The sequence below is a fragment of the Girardinichthys multiradiatus genome, chromosome 24, assembly GCF_021462225.1.
Source record: "Girardinichthys multiradiatus isolate DD_20200921_A chromosome 24, DD_fGirMul_XY1, whole genome shotgun sequence".
Lineage (NCBI taxonomy): Eukaryota > Metazoa > Chordata > Actinopteri > Cyprinodontiformes > Goodeidae > Girardinichthys > Girardinichthys multiradiatus.
In genome coordinates, this window is record NC_061816.1 from 19,637,865 (window position 1) to 19,652,018 (window position 14,154).

At 43.9% G+C, this 14,154-nt stretch overlaps 1 protein-coding gene across 15 annotated transcripts in view; it reads right to left on the reverse strand.

Annotated features, from left to right (window-relative positions):
* LOC124861363 (inositol polyphosphate-4-phosphatase type I A-like) overlaps window positions 1-14,154 on the reverse strand; it is a 53,051-nt gene that overhangs the window by 19,449 nt on the left and 19,448 nt on the right. For 9 of the 15 annotated variants that reach the window (XM_047355039.1, XM_047355035.1, XM_047355037.1 and 6 more), the window contains 15 exons: window positions 10,845-11,073; window positions 10,577-10,621; window positions 10,367-10,485; window positions 6,000-6,116; window positions 5,838-5,917; window positions 5,554-5,665; window positions 4,627-4,717; window positions 4,214-4,361; window positions 3,444-3,574; window positions 3,247-3,351; window positions 3,070-3,178; window positions 2,819-2,836; window positions 730-916; window positions 431-646; window positions 155-296 (listed from right to left, as the gene is read on the reverse strand). In XM_047355039.1, the coding sequence (XP_047210995.1) occupies window positions 155-296; window positions 431-646; window positions 730-916; window positions 2,819-2,836; window positions 3,070-3,178; window positions 3,247-3,351; window positions 3,444-3,574; window positions 4,214-4,361; window positions 4,627-4,717; window positions 5,554-5,665; window positions 5,838-5,917; window positions 6,000-6,116; window positions 10,367-10,485; window positions 10,577-10,621; window positions 10,845-10,950 (1,726 nt within the window). In that variant the 5' untranslated portion in view covers window positions 10,951-11,073. The remainder of the gene's footprint in view (window positions 1-154; window positions 297-430; window positions 647-729; window positions 917-2,818; window positions 2,837-3,069; window positions 3,179-3,246; window positions 3,352-3,443; window positions 3,575-4,213; window positions 4,362-4,626; window positions 4,718-5,553; window positions 5,666-5,837; window positions 5,918-5,999; window positions 6,117-10,366; window positions 10,486-10,576; window positions 10,622-10,844; window positions 11,074-14,154) is intronic. The other 6 variants (XM_047355042.1, XM_047355040.1, XM_047355043.1 and 3 more) reach the window with 2 other exon arrangements.

Consider the following 14,154-nt stretch of genomic DNA (forward strand, 5'->3'; position numbering starts at 1 on the left):
AGCCACACACACAAGTTTATTTACACCACCAAATGGGCAATATGTAACATGTTTACTGTATTTTGTAATTAAATATGATGTTGAAAACTGATTCCAGCTAAGCAAATTAAGCTGAAATAATGAAAAAGTACAGAATGTGATCAAAAAGTGTCACCTTTCTTACTGCTGCCACCCTGCTGGTCATGCTGGATACTGTCCAGACTACCGCTACTGGGTCTCCTCTCTTTCTGTAACAGCTTATCCACACGCTGAATGATGCACTCCAAAGACTTCTCCACATTTACCCAAACCTTCTCCTGGGTAGACGACAAAATATTTTCAGTCAGCTATGCTGGATATAGTAAAAGTGATGAAGAGGAATATGGGAAAACCAAAATAACTGCAATAATCAGAAAAGGCTGATTTAGTTGAGGATGTTGTAAAAACCTACCCACTCCTCTTCGTGCCAGTCCACATGCAATAAAGACTGACTGTTGCGACCGCTCCACTTGGCGAGCAGAGTGTCCTGGTCATTGCGGAGGACCACTTGTTCTGGTTCAGTGGTAGGAGATGCTTTGGAGGCAATGTACTCGGGCCGAGCTGCGTTTAGAGCCTGGATGGCCGAAGCCAGCAATTTGGAGTCGCACACTGTCACCAACTGACGAGTCTGACCACATCAGATGGGAAACTACCAGAGTTTTACTAGAAAATAAATAAAGAACAACTGCCAAATAAAATTGCCTGTCGTACCTTATCAGTCAGAATTGTGAGTGTCCTCTCCAGTCCACTGGCCGATCGGTCTTTGGCGGCTCGGGAAAGCCTTTCAGCGTAGTAGTTGACCTGAGTCTTCAGAGTGTTGATGTGAGCAATGGTCTCTTTTGCTCGGACAATATCCTGGGGTATGTAGACGATGGACTGCGAGCTGGAGAGAGCACTGCTGCAGGGAGAGAAGATAATTATCAAACCATATGCGATGACAAACATTAGCGGCTGAGTTTGAGACGATCTGTTTCCAAAACAGGAGGGAGAGAGGTCACTTGCTTGTCAAATATTACTTTGTTAAAGACATTTAAATCATGATACAGCTTTTCCATGCACATGCCTGCTGCAGATGGATTTTTATTAAACATGATTTCAGCAGAGGGCAATACCCTCAACCTTTGAACTTGACAATGACATTTTCAGAAAATTATCTTTTCCAAGTGTAAACTGGACTTTTTAGAAATTTCAAAAAACAGCTGACCTTTAACTTTCTTAACTGGCATTTCAATGAAATTTAATTTAAAAAAAAATTGTTTTACATGAGGTCTGGGTTTGCAGAACAACTCAATAAAGCACGTACAGTTTATGTGATGTTACAAGGCAGTGTTATTGAAAATTGTAGTTTATAGCCTGATAAATTAAGTGTAAGCACTGATCTCCTGACGACCAGCTGTGCTTACATCTGACATAGAAACAATTTGTCTTAACAGTTTCAACACCTTAGTTTCAAATAGATACAAGTTGTTGTAATGACAGTCAACATCTTTCTGATATCTGATTCACTACATCATGCATAAGAACATCTACAGGGCTGACAATTGCCACTCACAGAAAAAACCCTTGCCACCCCAGCTGGAAGTTTGTAAAAACAAAAAATATCTTGTACCACATTTGCGGGAATAAACTTCTTATATCTGACTGCACTTGAATGGAGCATAAGATGATGGTACACCGTCCCTTCCCTACCACTCCGATCAGTCTGCTAATTTTGAGACAGTACAAATTGGACTATATATATGCCTATGCTTTAACTTCCTGGCTGATGCCTGAAGAGGTGGCTTCAATATTTATCCTTAATGTTCTTTTCTCATGATGTCATCTAATTGGTGAAGTATGCAAGTCCCTCCTGCAGCAAAACACCCAAGCAACATCATGCTGCCACCCCCATACTTCACAGTTAGGATGCTGTAAAAACATCTGGTTTCAATTCAACGTCTAATTTAAGTGATTGTTAACATTTTGGTCCCCCTGTGCATAAAGAATATGGTAAAAAAAAAAAAAACAATACATTTGTATTGTTGCCTGCCTTATGCTACGTATTTTTTCAGTTATGCTAAGTCCTCCTCTGATTGGGTGATCAGCACTGTGTGACAACTCCTCTCCTGGAAGCTCCGGCTTGGGGTCTCTGACTGCCTCATGGGGGCTGCTGTCCCTGTGCTTCACTGATTGCCTGCTTCTTTCAATTACCTAGCCATAAACTTTTTTTAGCCAACATTAGTAGAGTGTGGATTAGCTAAGCATTTTTGTTATTTAGAGTTGTTTTTGGGTTGCCTTTTATCTAGATAAATCTCTGGATGTTAGGTAGCTTAGAAATAAATAGAATTCTTCCATTCCCTCAGTTTTTTCTCATAATCTTTTTATTTGATCTGTTGCCGTCACTGATTGATCATAGCCAAAGTCATATAGAGAATCGCCTTGTTTGATTACATGTGTAATAGAGATTATTTATTAGGAAACAGCAAGAGGCTGATTAGATGGATTTCTAATAAATTAAAAGACAGATTTTTTATGAGATTTTATGATTCTTATTATTGCTACCACAAAAAATGAAAGAAAAAGAAATGGGGGTGATGTGGGAGAGTGGACCGTAAATTATAGGAGTATCTAAAAGACACTGCGAAGGTGGGCGAAAGAAGTCCATTCAGTTTGATATGTTGAAACTCCAGGTGTTTTAAGACAAATAGTCCTGACTGTTTATTGCTTGCCTGTGTTTTATCACGCTATAACCTGGAATTTTCCATCATAGCAGTAAGATACAAACTATGAAATGAAAACAAGCAAAATTAATATAACTCACCAGCCCTCCTCATAAACGCTGATCAAAAAAGCAACAAAAACAAATTAAGAAAGCCATATAACATTACAAAGAAACATTATGCATTATTTTAATGTAAAATCAAAACAGGTCAATGATTTGCTTGTTTGAATTATCTGAAATAAAAAGTAAAAAACACCACATTTAACTCAAGGAAAAACATGGAAGAAAAACATGACTTTTCTGGATTTTGCCTCTTTGATGCCCAGCTCTGAACACTCAAGTTAACTTACTGTTTCTTCGCCTCCTCGAACTTCTGGATGAGCTTCCTGAGGCCGCCACTTTTAAACCCCTGGCAATGAGCAGCAGGAGCTCCAATCGTTATCACATCATAGGTGTGCTCTGCGGAGACAAACAGCCGTTTGGATGGACAGCAAACAAACATACGAATGTTTTGTCTGATGTTTTACCGAAGCCCAGCTCATCCTGCACCCTCATCCTTTGCACGTGGAGGTTGGTTGACATGAATTCCAGCTTCCTGTCTGCTTTCAGGTTACTAGCTTTGAACGAGGGACCTGTTATGGTGATCATATGGAGGAGAAGGCTCACTCACAGCTCAATTATTTCACTTATTTACCAACGTTTGGGAAGCCTTCCAGACACCAACCTCTGTAGTTGTTGAGGTCAGATAGCGTTTCCTGGTATGCAAGTATTATGGACTGGTACTGGGACACGATCTGTTGCCGTAGATTCTCCCAGCAGGGAGATAACTCTCCCAGCTCCTCCAGCTCACACACCCTGAACAGATATTTAAGGGGGAAAAAAATCAGAGACAATATGTATCACCACAAAGTGCATATTGCCTCTTATTTTGAAACAAGAAAACCTGCAGTTCATCAGTAAAGTATTCACAGCGCTTCACTTTTGCTACATTTAATGTTCCAGTAATATCCTAAAATGGACTAAATTCCTCCAAATTGTAAAAAATTGCATTTAAAATTGCCAAATGGTTACTAAATTATTACTAAAGGTGCTGCATATTGGCTGTCATTTATGCAAAGTTTCAATCCGTTCCGTTTGTGTTTGTTTATTACGAATGAACGTTCTGTTGCCTTTTCTTCTGCTGCCATTCCCCTTGTTTAGCAGTATTATTTCCTGTATAGCGCCATATGGTGGTAAGGAGAAAGACTGCAGGGAGTGATTTGTTGCAGTAAAGAATGATGTCATAACTCACTCCAATGCCCAGCTATGTTTCACTTGTCAGTGTTTTTAATCAAAGACCTAAAACCGTCTCGACAGAGATTAAGAAACTACAAAACTCAGAACTACCAAAACAAGAACATGTTGCTGCATGAAAAAAACAATCACACAATTTGAGAAGTTTGAAGCGCTCCAAGGTTTTAGTTACTGCTGACTTCACAGATGTATGTTTTGTACCTGGCAGCGTCCTCCTCCAGCAGCAGCTTAACAAACTGTCGGGGAATGTTGAGGGACAGGACGCTCTCGGCCATCTGTTCCAGGACCCGCAGGTGCTTCCCGTCAGTGGTTGGGAAACGGTACATCCTGGACATAGTGCCTCCAAACACTGTTTAAAATGCAAAACATAGTGCGGTTTGGCAAATTTTGTTAGTATGTCAGCACCTTCTCTTATCAAACAGTCTAATTTATCTCCAAACACTGCATACAATTAAAACATAGAGGAGCTTTGATTCCCTCACCTAGAAGCTCTGTGACTTAGTTACCTTGTTCCCTGCAGGTAAACTGTCCTCCTGACCTAGTTTTTCCTCTTTTGTTTAAATCAGTCTGGTTTGGATGTGTTCACAACTGTTGTAAAGTCAATGCCGTCTCACCTGAACGCAGCAGGCTGTCTTTGCACAGCGAGGCGTACTTGATCCGGACTCCCATCGACTCAGTCAGGCTCTCGTCGACGGGCAGCACCGTCTGCAGGAAAAAACAAACAAACACTGACTTTACAGAAGGAAATCCTGACCTTTCTGATGCTCTCATCAGCATTGCATATTCAGTGTAGTGTAGTGAAGTTACAGTAAATGCAAATTTAATAATTAAGGCCAGTACCACGCCAGAGCAACATGAAAACTGACTGTGGAAAGTCTTTATAGGGTGCCATTATCATAAACAGGGAGCTTTCAGTCGTATGCTACAAGTGAGGTAGCATGCACCAGTAGGGATTGGTCATAAGAGGATTTGAAGCTGGACTGGCAAGGCCTCATGCAATGTCTATAACCCCATCAAGGCCACACACAGCTGCCAATGCTTCAAATAAGTTAATATAACAGTCATTTAACTGCGGCTGCTATGAGCATCGTGTCGGGTTGCTCCCTGGTTTCAACCCAAAGGATCACACCATACACCTTTCATGAGCAATCCACACTCTGCACATCAACACCTATGACCAAGGGAAGCTCTGTTTTTCTGCAGTTTAAATGCAAAATAATAAAAACAAAAGCAAAATTTATATAGAATGGAATACAATTTATACAATGAGGAAACTGATCATGAAGGCACAGAAACTTTTGTATATATAGAAGATCCAAACTAAAATAAGGTCACTAAAATACTACTGCAGATCTGACACCTGTGCATGATGGCCATGAAAACAGCATTCATAAACCTATCTGGCATGTCCTGACTGTATTCCCACTGAATGAGGTTTTCCAAATTTCCTGCGATCCTATCCTGTGTCTTATGAGCCTATCAGTCTTATGAAACTGAAGAGTGGTCTTAATCTAGCGTGAAAAAAAATTCTGGTTCCTTACTCGGCCATTGATGCTCTCTGGCAGACTTCTAACAGACATCCTATGATCGGTCCTCTCCTCCATCTGCCACGCAGCGACCGTGACCTTTCCAACCCGTTCGTTCTCTGCCGATCTGTCCATCCAAAACACAAGACTAGCTTAAAGTTAACTATAACTTGTAGAGCACGGTTTAGTTTATTTCACAGGAAAATAAACCTTAATTTAAAAAAAACGAATAAATAAAAGGCTCATTTATGAGGAAAGCAGCCTTTTACAAGATTTTAATTTATTGTGTGGTGTGTTACCGCAGTTCGAGCTCTAATCTGTGGCTTTTCTCCTGCAGAAGTTCCTTCACAGCAAAAAGCGCAGATCCCAACATGTACATCTGAACATAAAGAAAAAGATAACAGCTCAGACTCATACTAGATTGTCTAATGAGCTACAGGCACATGACAGTAGATTCGTACCGTGCCCTGCGAGCGGTCCTTTACATCGTACACGGCCAGCTTGACCTGCGTTTGTGGGCTGATGTTGCAGTCCTGGAAGAAGGCCATGCTGCTGAGGAACATGGGGTTACTGGTTCCCTGAGGGGAGATGAAGAGGACTCAGTTTACACAATGGTCTATATAAAGCAGCTTTTGTTTAAAGTTAGCTTGTTAACAGTGCTAAACTAATCATTAATGCTAGATATTCTTAAGAATGTGCAAGTATTTCTGTGTATACCTCTTAAAATTTCAGTATTACTGTAAATATTTCTGCATTTGAAGTTTTAACCATATACATAACGATGATTGATGAGAATACCTTTATTGGAATCTTGAACTTAGCTACATTATCAAATGCTGATGGCGTTTTTATGTAACATAAGTGTTATGATTAAATATTTGCCTGAATAAATGTCCAAGTGTTGTTCAAATATGACTGATCCTATTATTTTATAGAATCATAGAATGAAAAAAGACTTAACACATTTTTCCCTCTCCGAGTATAAACATAGGTTGAAGAAAAATGTTTTTAAGGCTTTCTAACACGACAGGGTCACACAGGTCTGAAATCTGTTTTTATTGATTGGCTCTAACATGTCCTTTCCTGGAGGCTACCAGCTTCCACAGCTGAATGCTCACTCAGAGAATCAGACGCAAAACCAATCAGAACTACAAGAAGCAATGCCTAAACAAATGGTGCAGATTTCTGTTTCCCTCGCATTTGACTGGGGATACGAGTTGGCACCTAATCCGAAACAGACAACCATCTAAAAATCCAACAACCTGGGCCAGACAAGCTGTCCGCCACCTGCCGTGACGAACCTTCATGCCAAAAAAAAAACAAAAAACAGCTGTTGTGGGGAAATCATCAGCCGAGTTGAGAAACGGGACTTGGAGAAGTGTAGTTCCAGTCGGGCTCAATGAGACACAAGATCCAGACCCTGGTGTTTTGGAAATTTTCAATCCTTTCTACCTTTTACTCCTCTCCCAAACTTTGAACTGCAAGTTAACATTAGACATCATATAACCACACCACAAGTCCTTTATTTAAATAGAGATCAAGCAAAGCTTTTGTTACAAGTTAAGCCTTTAATCCAAATAGATAATACTTTGAATTTCCATTGTTATTTTAGACAACTCTTCCCTCTAAGAATTAATAGTAACTAAAATAATGAATGTCAATGTAAAGGTTTTAATTTTGTTTTTATTACATAATTAAATTAATACAAAATAGACTATGGAGTGATTATTAATAAATATTAATAATGAATGGGCCCACCACCTGCAGGGGGAACCGTGAGGGACCGGTGCAAAGAGGATTGGGTGGCGGAGGAAGGTGGAGACCTCAGCGGCCCGATCCCCGGATGCTTAGGCTGGCTCTAGAGACGTGGAATGTCACCTCGCTGGGGGGAAAGGAGCCTGAGCTTGTGCGGGAGGTCGAGAGATATCAGCCGTCTCGTGTTGGGGTTTACACCAGTGGATGAGAGGGTCGTATTCCTGCTCCTTCGGGTTGGGGATAGGTCTCTGACTGTCGTCTCGGCCTATGGGCCGAGCGGTATTGCGGAGTACCCGGCCTTCTTGGTGTCCCTGTCGGGGGTGCTGGATAGTGCCACTCCCGGAACTCCATTATTCTGCTGGGGGACTTCAACGCCCACGTGGGAAACGACAGTGACACCTGGAGAGGTGTGATCGGGAGGAATGGCCTCCCCGATCTGAATCCGAGTGGTGTTTTGTTATTGGACTTCTGTGCTATTCACGGATTGTCCATAATGAACACCATGTTCAAACATATGGGTGTCCATCAGTGCACTTGGCACCAGGACACCCTAGGCAGGAGGTCGATGATCGACATTGTTGTCGTATCATCAGACCTTCGGCCGCATGTTTTGGACACTCGGGTGAAGAGAGGGGCTGAGCTGTCCACTGATCGCCACCTGGTGGTGAGTTGGATCCGCTGGAGGAGGAGAAAGCCGGACAGACTTGGCAGGCCCAAGCGCATAGTGAGGGTCTGCTGGGAACACCTAGCAGAGCCCTCAGCCAGGGATGTATTCAACTCCCACCTCCAGGAGAGCTTTGACCAGATCCCGGGGGATGTTGGAGACATAGGGTCCGAGTGGACCATGTTCTCCGCATCTATTGTCGATGCTGCTGCCCGTAGCTGCAGCCGTAAGGTCTGCGGTGCCTGTCATGGCGGGAATCCCAGAACCCGGTGGTGGACACCGGCAGTAAGGGATGCTGTCAAGCTGAAGAAGGAGTCCTATCGGCTTTGTTTGGCTTGTGGGACCCCTGAGGCGGCTTCTGGTACCGTGAGGCCAAGCGTGCTGCGGCCCGGGCTGTGGCAGAGGCAAAAACTCGGGCCTGGGAGGAGTTCGGTGAGGCCATGGAGAAGGACTACCGGTTGGCCTCGAAGCGATTCTGGCAAACCGTCCGTTGCCTCAGGAGGGGGAAGCAGTGCTTCGCCAACACTGTTTATAGTGGGGGCGGGAGACTGCTGACCTCGACTGAGGACATTATCGGGCGGTGGAAGGAGTACTTCGAGGATCTCCTCAATCCTGCCATCACGCATTCCGTGGTGGAAACAGAGGCTGGGGACTCGGGGTTGGACTCTTTCATCACCCAGGCTGAAGTCACCGAGGTGGTTAAAAAGCTCCGCGGTGGCAAGGCTTCGGGGGTGGATGAGATCCGCCCTGAGTACCTCAAGTCTCTGGATGTTGTAGGGCTGTCATGGTTGACATGCCTCTTCAACATTGCGTGGCGGTCGGGGACATTGCCTCTGGACTGGCAGACTGGAGTGGTGGCCCCTCTTCATAAGAAGGGGGACCGGAGGGTGTGTTCCAACTACAGGGGGATCACACTCCTCAGCCTCCCTGGTAAGGCCTACGCCAGGGTATTGGAGAGGAGAGTCCGGCCGATAGTCGAACCTCGGCTTCAGGAGGAGCAGTGTGGTTTTCGTCCCAGCCGTGGAACACTGGACCAGCTCTATACCCTCTACAGGGTGCTCGAGGGTTCAACCGGTTCACATGTGTTTTGTGGACCTGGAGAAGGCATTCGACTGTGTCCCTCGTGATGCCCTGTGGGGGGTGCTCCAGGAGTATGGAATCGGGTCCCTTTATTAGGGGCCATCCGGTCCCTGTACAAGCGGAGCAGGAGTTTGGTCCGCATTGCCGCACTAAGTTGGTCCTGTTCCCGGTGCATGTTGGACTCCGGCAGGGCTGCCCTTTGTCACCGGTCCTGTTCATAACTTTTATGGACAGGATTTCTAGACACAGCCAAGGACCGGAGGGGGTCTGGTTTGGGGACCAGTGGATTTTGTCTCTTCTTTTTGCAGATGACGTGGTCCTGCTGGCCCCCTATAGCCAAGACCTACAGCATGCATTGGGGCAGTTCGCAGCTGAGTGTGAAGCGGCTGGGATGAAGATCAGCTCCTCCAAGTCTGAGGCCATGGTCCTCGACCGGAAAAGGGTGGCCTGTCCTCTTCAGGTTGGAGGGGAGTTCCTGCCTCAAGTGGAGGAGTTTAAATATCTCAGGGTCTTGTTCACGAGTGAGGGAAAAATGGAGCGGGAGATTGACAGACAGATCGGTAATGGGGGCACTGTGCTGGTCCGTTGTGGTGAAGAGAGAGCTGAGCCGAAAAGCAAAGCTCTCAATTTACCGGTCGGTCTACGTTCCTACCCTCACCTATGGCCATGACCGTTGGGTCATGACCGAAAGAACGAGATTCCGGATACAAGCGGCTGAAATGAGCTTCCTCCGTAGGGTGGCTGGGCACTCCCTTAGAGATAGGGTGAGGAGCTCGGCCACCCAGGAGGGGCTCGGAGTAGAGCCGCTACTCCTCCACATCGAGAGGAGCCAGTTGAGGTGGCTTGGGCATCTATACCGGATGCCTCCTGGACGCCTCCCTCAGGAGGTGTTCCAGGCACGTCCCACCGGGAGGAGGCCCAGGGGACGGCCCAGGATACGTTGGAGGGACTATGTCTCTCGGCTGGCCTGGGAACGCCTTGGGCTCCACCCGGAGGAGCTGGAGGAGCTGTCTGGGGAGGTGGATGTCTGGGCGTCTCTGCTGAGTCTGCTGCCCCCGCGACCCGGTCCCGAATAAGCGGAAGACGACGAGTACGAGTATTTTCAATTATGTGGGGTTATACAGCTCGCCATCTCTTTTTTGCATGAAAAACCAGCTCTAAACAATAATTCAAATATTCTGATGAATATAACAGATTTCCTTACTGCTTTCTTAAACTGAAACATTCCCTGGAATAAGAAAATAACTCATCCTTCAAAACTGGTTTTCAGTTTATTTTGACACATAAATGAGACATGTAATTGCATGTAGTTCCTCTGAAGAGACCGACCTCAATGATTTCAGTCTGGGCATGTTTGGTCCAGAAGGCCTGTGGCGGGGTTGTGCAGCTCACTGCTACAAAGCTGTTGGGTTTTCGTTCTACAGCAGGAGTCGCCAGCTCTGTGCAGGCTGGAATAAACCAACAACACTTCTACAATCATTAAGGCACAAACCAAGAGGTACTCAGGTAGTTTCCTGAAGATACTGTGGTAATACTCACCAATACTGAACTCCAAAACAGGCTCATCTGGGTCCTGACTATTTCCTGAAAAGCCAAAATCTGATGAAGCCATGGTTTAAAATAGACTGAACTTATATAGCAATTTTCTAGTCAAGCGAATGTCTCAAAGAGCTTTTACACAAAGTTAACTGCACGGTAACATGTGACAGGAGAGCAACCTGGAATCAAACCCACAACTTACAGACCTCAACTTAATGACTACTCTTCCCGCTGAGCCACAGAAGATTTAAATCCTGTGACTCCTCACCTGCGAGTGCCAGGCCAATCATCTCGCTGGAAAGCTCAAAGGTGTTGGCCCGGTACACCGACCATGGTCTCTGTATTCGTGAACTGCGTTCTCGGCCGCCCGCCATGTCGGTCCAGGAACAGCGGGCGACAGGACGGCGACAGGACACCCTCACGCGTGCGGACGCGCACTCCCATGTGACGAGGTCCTGCAAAGATCCACGGTTGATCCGCCGAATGCTTCACCAGCTCTAAGGGGAGAGAGAAAGGAAGAATGTGTTTTCAGTGTTAAATGATAGACCAAAAGTTAGAAATTTCCACAACAGCCAAATGATTCTTATTCAGAGCAATGTTACTGCAGATTTGTCATTAAGTTGGGGACTTTTCTGTATATTGATGATTGATTAAGCATTAGCATAGAAGCTGTTGGAAAACTTAATACATCGTATAACGGGTTTACTCCTACAATTTGTGGTGTCCAGAACAACACACCACACATGAACAGATTTCACTCACAAACATTCAGATGTCAGATGGGAAATCTCGCAAACCCTCTCGAGAGCAAGCGTGAGTTCAGAGTAATTCCCTTCTGTGTTTCTGTCAACCTGCTTTCTGATTGGCAACATATCACGTTCAACAGGCTGTGGGCTCGTTTTGTCCTCAGGGATCATCCCACACGGTAAGATATCGGGCCAAGACAATGCAACATGTTGAATATCCCCGATTTGAGGTCGGAATTGTCCCGACGTCCTTCCAAGCAGACTAGATCACTCTTAACACACCACACACAGCGGGAATATCTCATGAGATTATCTTAAGATCCATCACAATGATCGGGGCATGTCGGCAGGGGAAGATTGGGGCAAACATCCTGCCGTGTGAACCAGGCACAAAAGTAGCTCCTACTGACATAAAAAAAAAATCGTAGAATTTCTCGAATTCTACGATTTTTCGTAGAATTTTCCCTCGGTAAGATCAGTTATTCACGAAGCACCTTAGGACTTAAAGAGAGCACCTAACGTGAGGAAATGCTGAGAAGACCTTTTAGTGAGCCTAAGAGTGTCTTAAGCAGAGAAGATGGTGGAAAGACACAGAGAAAGGAGAGATATTCTCCAAACAATGAATAACAGTGAATTAATAAAACGCTACTGGCTCGATCGTGCAGAGATCCACCCCCTAAACAGTCGAGTAAATGAACACAAACTTCTATAATAATTATTTAGTTATTAATATAGAGACAGCGTTAACCTTATCATCCCCTTAGGGCAAAATTAATTCAATTCAGTTTCAATTCAGTTTTATTTATATAGCGCCAATTCACATCACATTGTCTCAAGTTACTTTAAAAAGTCAATTCAATCAAACCAGACAGATTTCAAGTCAGGTACATACATTTCAATTAATCCTTACTATCAAACAGTGCAGTCAGATTCAGTTTTTCTATCTAAGGAAACCCAGCAGATTGCATCCAGTCAGTCCCTCCCCCCGGATGAGCGTGTAGTGACAGAGGACAGTCACTTGTGTTGACTTTGCAGCAATCCTTCATACTGAGCATGCATGTAGTGACAGCGGAGAGGAAAACTCTATTTTAACAGGAAGAAATCTCCAGCAGAACCCGAACCAGAACCAATGTGAGCGGCCATCTGAGCAGAGACAAAAAAGAACACAGAAGCACTGATCCAGGAGTAGTTTCTATGGGAAAGAAAATTAAAACATTAATGGTTATAGCTGCTTTAGAGGTTTCATCTATGAGAGAAAGACAGCTAAGCTGATGAACTCTGAGCCAGTTTTCAAGTCTAGAAGATGAAAGAGAGCACATAGAGTTAGTTACAGTAGAAGCTCAGCCAGTGGATATGTCTAGGAGAGAGACAGGGTTAAACACTGAAAGACAGGGCCAAGTGAATCCTTGGTAGAAGGTGAGCATTAAGTTGTTAGCAACAGAAGCTTGGATGATGTCCCCTTCCAGGAAGGTCCCACACCTAAACTCAGAACCAGGCCAGGTGTAGCTTCTAGAAAGAGAAAAAACAGAGAGAGAACGTAAAGTTAAAAGGTAAAATAACAGCAAATAACACAAAATTGGATTAAAGATCCACCTCTAGTAAGGTAATATTAGGAAGGATAAATAAATAATGGAAACAATAATAAATACCCATGAATAAAGAGTGAACAAAATTACAAACAATATATTACAGGATTATTAAATATTTACACACTGTAAAATGCCTCCGAAAAATAAATTTGGAAAAAAATGAAAATCTCAAAATCTCCCATCTGTGGAGAAGTTCTCTGGTGTGCTGCCATCTCCTCTCTAGCTTCTGATCGCAGCAGGTACCAAAGCTGCTCACATTCCAGGCTGGTTCTGGAAGCAGAGGGAATGACCATTGATCTGTTGGGAATGCCTGTTCACACTGTGCTCCCAGGACCAAATCTACCTTTCAACATTCCTCTCTTCTCCTCCACCAGCAGGCTCTGCTCCTCTGTTCAGTTCGGTTTTCATCACCTTTTTTCTCTATTTAATTAATTAAATATTAATTAATTTATTGAATTAATATAAAATAGATGCAGTATGAAAACAACCAGCATGGTGAGTAACATAATAATAAACGAATCAAAAATAATGACGAGCGTGTAAATAAGCTACGTTCAAACATGTTGATGTTGTGAGACAATTAATTTAATCTTGCTAAATTTTAACATCATGATTTACACATGTCTGAATCCAGTCTAAATTCTATCATCGGTTAATTTCTCTCCACTGATCACTAGAAGCGCATTTGTTTTTTTTGTTTTTTTGCAACCACCAATCACAGCGCCACACCTGGCACCGGGGTCAACTACACCTCCTCACTAAGATAGGAAGTTCTGTCGTCTCCTCGCTCAGAGTGGCTCTCAGCAGTGAACAGAATCACTCTGAAGCTAGGAGTTCTTGGCAGGGAACTCTGACCTTTTAGGCCAAGTTAGGAGCTCTCTGAAAGGACCATGAGGATCTTTGTGAATACGGGCCCTGGTCTCCTGCACTAAGAATCCCACTTGTAACTGGTTTCCTTTGTTTTGTTTTTCAGTGAAAGTAAAAAAGCAGAAGGAACAGCCTTTCCACAGCCAGATCAATCTCATTTGAAAAGATTCAGAACCGTGAGAAAGGAACGTTGTCTCCAGAAACTGAGGAATAAACTGAAGACTACTTTAGGATTTGCAGATCCAGTTTAATTTAAGAGATTCTGTTTGAACAAATGATCACTACCAAATGTCTGTAGTCGAGCTACATGTAAGGGATTTATTAATATTTAATAATAAGCCAATTATTACTTTTTGTGCTGGAGTTAACTCATGAG